Genomic DNA, 4,563 nt, shown 5'->3' on the forward strand with positions numbered 1-4,563 from the left:
CGAGGTGCAGTCCAGCCTCCACCTGTAGAGGACTAGCGCTACTGCCGCTGCCGCCTGCCAGTGCCAGAGAGGCAGAGCGCAGCCTGTCTGTGAGGGCTCCGCTCCGGCCGCCAGCTTTCCAAGGTGACAGGTCCTTTCTGTTTCTGACTCCTCTGCGAGCGCGGGGCCCTGCGCAATCAGCGTCTCGGTCCATATTTTTGATTTTATTTTCAGACTCGAGAACACGCAAAGGCAAAAGGCAGCAGGAGACACCGAGATCGCCGGCAGGCGGCAGCCGGACATATGCGGCGGCGCCGCCGCTCCATCCTGTCGTGCTGCTTGCCCGCTCTTCTTCCATTTGTATCGTCTGCAGATACCGCCGCTATGTTCTTTCTATAGCAAATAGAGATAACGAGAGATCTTTCCAGTTCTTCTGCTCCAAGAACAGGAAACTGTGTATCCATGTGATGTGAATGAAGCACGACAATTTTTTTTTTTCTGATTCTCCAACAACGGACGAACCAGCTTAGATTTCCACTTGCTGTTGTAACATGACACCACAGGGCGACACAGGCTAATTACACACAAAAGAACCCCGGAGAAGCTACCCTATCCACCACTACACACCTTCAGTCCACAAGAACTCTCATAGTTTACTCTACTACTGTAATGTAATCTGTGGCTCACACCATCCAGATCCATGTTCCCTCCTTCCTCCGTCACCATCTGACGATGGTAAGCCACCAGCAGCCAAAAACAAATGCCAAAAGATCACAGAGAACGCGCAGAAACTACTTCGTGCTAACCTACCTAGCATTACTTCAAGTTTCTCCGTGTTCTTCTTCTGAACCTGCTTGCTTGCTATTGTAGGAGGGACACCAACCCAAGAACCGCAGCCGCCATTCCCCGAACCACCACCAGGTACCGGAGCCCACCGACACTGCCAACCGGCATGCCGGACGACGAGGAGGCCACGAGGCTGGAGCCCGCCTCGGGCTTCGTCCCGTCCTCCTCCGCGTCCCCGTCCCCGTCCCCGTCCCGCGCGCCGCCGCCCACGCTGGGCTCCTGCAGGTCCTTGCACACCACCACGCCCGACGGCGCGTGGGCCGCGTCCACGGCCGCGACGTTGTAGCACAGCCCGGGGTTGTCCCACGACGCGAACCGCCGCCCCATGCGCTGGTAGAACCCGGCCGAGAACTCCAGCGTCCCCGTCAGGTTGTTGCCGTTCAGGTACAGCGCGCCGATGCTGGGCAGCCGGGCGAGCTCGGGCGGCACGGCCCCCGTCAGGCGGTTGTGGTCCAGCGCCAGGAACCGGAGCCCCGTCAGGGCCGCCATGGACCCCGGTATGGCGCCCACGAGGCCGACGTTGGACAGGTCCAGCGTGGCCAGGCCCGCCAGCGCCCCCCAGCCGGACTGCGGCAGGCCGCCGCCCAGCGGGTTGTTCGAGAGCAGCAGGTCCTGCAGCGACGCCATGCCCTGCACGAACTGGGGCAGCCCGCCGGTGAGGCTGTTGTTCCTGAGGTCCAGCAGCGTGAGGCTCCTGAGCCCCGCGAGCTCCGGCGGGATGCTGCCCTGCAGCAGGTTGCTGCTCAGGTCCATCTTCAGGAGCCCCGTGAGGCCACCTAGCGACGAAGGCAGAGAGCCGGTTAGATAGTTCCTGCTCAGGTCCACGATCAGCAGCAGCTCGTCGGCGCGGCGGTCGTTACCGAGTGTCACCGGGATCGGCCCCGACAGCCCGTTCCCGGACAGCACCAGCCGTCTCAGCCTCGACAGCGCGCCCAGCTCCGCGGGCACGGGCCCCGTCAGGTTGTTCTCCACGAGCACCAGCGACTGCAGGCTGGCCAGGCGGCCGAGGGACGCCGGGATGGCGCCGTTCAGGCCCGGGTTGGTGCGGAACTCCAGCGTCTCCAGCGTCCCCGCCAGCTTCTCCCAGCTGCCGGTCGGGATGGCCGTGGGGTTGCTCGCCGGGAAGCAGCTGTAGAAAGACAGCGTCCGGAGGCGCCTCAGGTCGAACAGCTGGGCGCTGAACTTGGCGTCGGGGCCGCACTGCAGCGAGTTGTCAAGGACTGGGCCAATGCTCATCACTGTTGGGTACCACAGGCCATTGAAGAGATCACATGACACCCCCTGCACAGGTTTTTGGCATCCAAGAACCACATCTGCTCAATCCACTGAAATTGAATCCCCTTAATTTTAACAGGCAGGCAAGCACGCTGCAATCTGAGAGTGTCCTACTCGGAAAGTAAACACAAGCTCAACAGTAACTACTAGCAGTAATAACAGACATGGATGAGGATGATCCAAGATGGCGACATTTCTTAAAGGTGCACCTAGTACAAATTTGGCCCCTTCTTAACTTTACTGGTACTGTAACAACCAGAATGAAATTCCAGTGTACCGTGTGAAGGAAGATAAATATGCGGTAAATTCCAGTAATTGTTAGAGCAAAAACTCCTATGGAGTAGTAGGACTGATTCCTTCTCGGGCGCGAGCAAAAGGAAGAAGATGTCAAGGTACTACTAAAATCTATACTAGAGAGTAGTAGTACTGTATGAGAAAAATCTTGGGCGGAGCATGCCATTTCAAATCATGGGAGGTTCTTTTCATGTGAGTGGAAAGTTCCTGCCCAAGAGATCAGATCCTCCTACCATATCGAGCAAAAGGCTGAGATGCGAAGACACAAGGGGATCAAGCAGAGGTCTCGTCCAACAGTGAACTGAATGTGCAGCGGCGCACAGCAAAACAGTGCCACAATCTCGAAGCAACAGTTGAGGAGCAGGGCACGAGTGCGACGAAGGACGAACACAAGACAAAAACAGCAGAGGCTACCGGAAGGCCAGAAATTCTGGAAGCGAGACGAGGAAGGTTTTAACACGGGAAATTACAGCAGGAGATTTGGTGGCGACTTGGCGTGCGTCCTGCATCCCCAAACAGGGCACCAATTTCATTTCGGAGGCTACCGACTTGCTCCTCCTTTCGCTCGCAAACGGTTTTTGGATTGGAGCTCAAAGCAGGCAGCAGGGGAGCACCGAGAAAGGGCGTGTGACGAGGACGGGCAAAGCCGAAAAAACCAAAGAGGAAAGCTTCGCGCGTCTGAAGAACGAACATGATGAACGAACATACGCGGGCCAGAAAATCGAACAGCACGGTAACATAGATCGATGCGAAAGGGAAAGCGCAGGAAGGGCAGGGACGCGCCTGGATGGGAGACCAGCCGCAGGGGTCTGGGTAGAGCCCGGAGCCGTTCCACCCCTTGCCGACGAAGCTCTCGATGGCGGCGTACAGCGCCCTGCGCTCCTTCTCCTCCATGGGGGCCGTCTCCGCCGCCGCCGCCGCAGGGGCGTCCGAGCCGTCCTCCCCTTGCTGCCCCGCGCAGCCACGGAGCAGCGCAGCCGCCGAGAGCGCCACGCCGAGGAGAAGCAGCAGCCCGCGGCGACCGCGAGCGCGCCTCATCGCCAAACCAACGGGAACCGGACGACGGCACACCACTCGTCCACTCCTCGCTCAGAAGTCAGAGATCAGAAGAACTGGATCGAGCGCTCGGCACGGGCCCCGCTATATAGGAGGAGGAGGAGCAGCAGCAGCAGCCATTGCTGGCTCTGTCTGGCGCTGGGTCTCGCGAGGGGTGCCCCCTTCTAGGTGGCAAGTAAATGCGGGGCTTTCGCAGCGCAGAGGCGACGGTGGCTGACCCGGGACATTCCCCTATGCCAAGCGCTGCTCTGGGGATCCCAATGCGGGCGGTCGACCGGGCGGCCGCCGTCGCGCCGCAGACGACAACAGGCAGGCAGGCAGCTGGCCGGCCTGGCTGCAAGCACAGGCAGGCGGTCTGGCGTTGTGCTGAGGCCAGAGGGACGGAGTTGGAGAGACTCGCGACCTCGCAAGACGGGGGATTGGTTTTGTAGTAATGTCCCGCAGGAACAGCGTGCACTTTACCGTGGTGGCGCTGGTGAAAAATACGGAGTGGGTGTTACACACAAGCGAGAAGGGAGGAATGTTTGGTTAAGGTCTAGGGGATGTTTGGATGGCCGCCTAAGCCGCCGCCGCCCGCCACACTTCCCACGCCACCAGTGTGGCGCTCGTTTTCAGCGCCACAGGTGTGGCGCGGCGTGGCCGCCGGCGTGCCGATCCAAACTAGCCCCTAGTTTGTCAACTCCTAAGGCTGTCTCCAACAGGCACTAGCCAAAACGGGCAGACATTCAGGCCGTTGGCTTGCCACAGTAATTTAGCTGGCCATCCATACGTCCTTCGTATCCAACGGAGCAGCTAAAATAGCTGGTTCCCAGGGCGAGTGGCCAGAAGCCTCAGAAGTGGGTCCGGATTGTCAGAGACGAAGGGGAGAAAATGGCTGCCGGCTCTGAACCAGCCAATCTAGCTTTTCTCTCTCATCCCCTCTAAAATAGCTGCTCCTTTTGGCTGTGTTGTTGGAACCTGTTTCTAGGCGCTACAGTAGCACCACGACAGCCATATTGGCTTTGGCTGCTCTGTTGGAGTTAGTCTAAGAGATTTCCAGCTAATTTATCTCGAGAAAATAGTTTTTTTTAAATAGAATTGTCAAACTAGTACTAAAGATAAAAATAGACAAGA

At 58.6% G+C, this 4,563-nt stretch overlaps 1 protein-coding gene across 2 annotated transcripts; it reads right to left on the reverse strand.

Annotated features, from left to right (window-relative positions):
* Positions 1–449: 449 nt before the first annotated feature.
* Positions 450–4,191, reverse strand: fea3 (fasciated ear3). 2 transcript variants are annotated; one of them, NM_001317362.1, is made up of 3 exons: positions 3,178–3,731; positions 1,686–2,106; positions 478–1,601 (listed from the first exon to the last, which is right to left on the reverse strand). In NM_001317362.1, the coding sequence occupies exons 1-3, from the start codon at positions 3,430–3,432 to the stop codon at positions 841–843; spliced, it is 1,437 nt and encodes a 478-aa protein (NP_001304291.1). In that variant the 5' UTR covers positions 3,433–3,731; the 3' UTR covers positions 478–840. The 2 variants fall into 2 exon arrangements, with proteins under 2 accessions (XP_020405096.1, NP_001304291.1); XM_020549507.3 differs by having other exon boundaries at positions 450–2,106; positions 3,178–4,191.
* Between the last annotated feature and the right edge of the window lie 372 nt (positions 4,192–4,563).

The sequence above is a fragment of the Zea mays genome, chromosome 3, assembly GCF_902167145.1.
Source record: "Zea mays cultivar B73 chromosome 3, Zm-B73-REFERENCE-NAM-5.0, whole genome shotgun sequence".
In the NCBI taxonomy this organism is placed as follows: Eukaryota; Viridiplantae; Streptophyta; class Magnoliopsida; order Poales; family Poaceae; genus Zea; species Zea mays.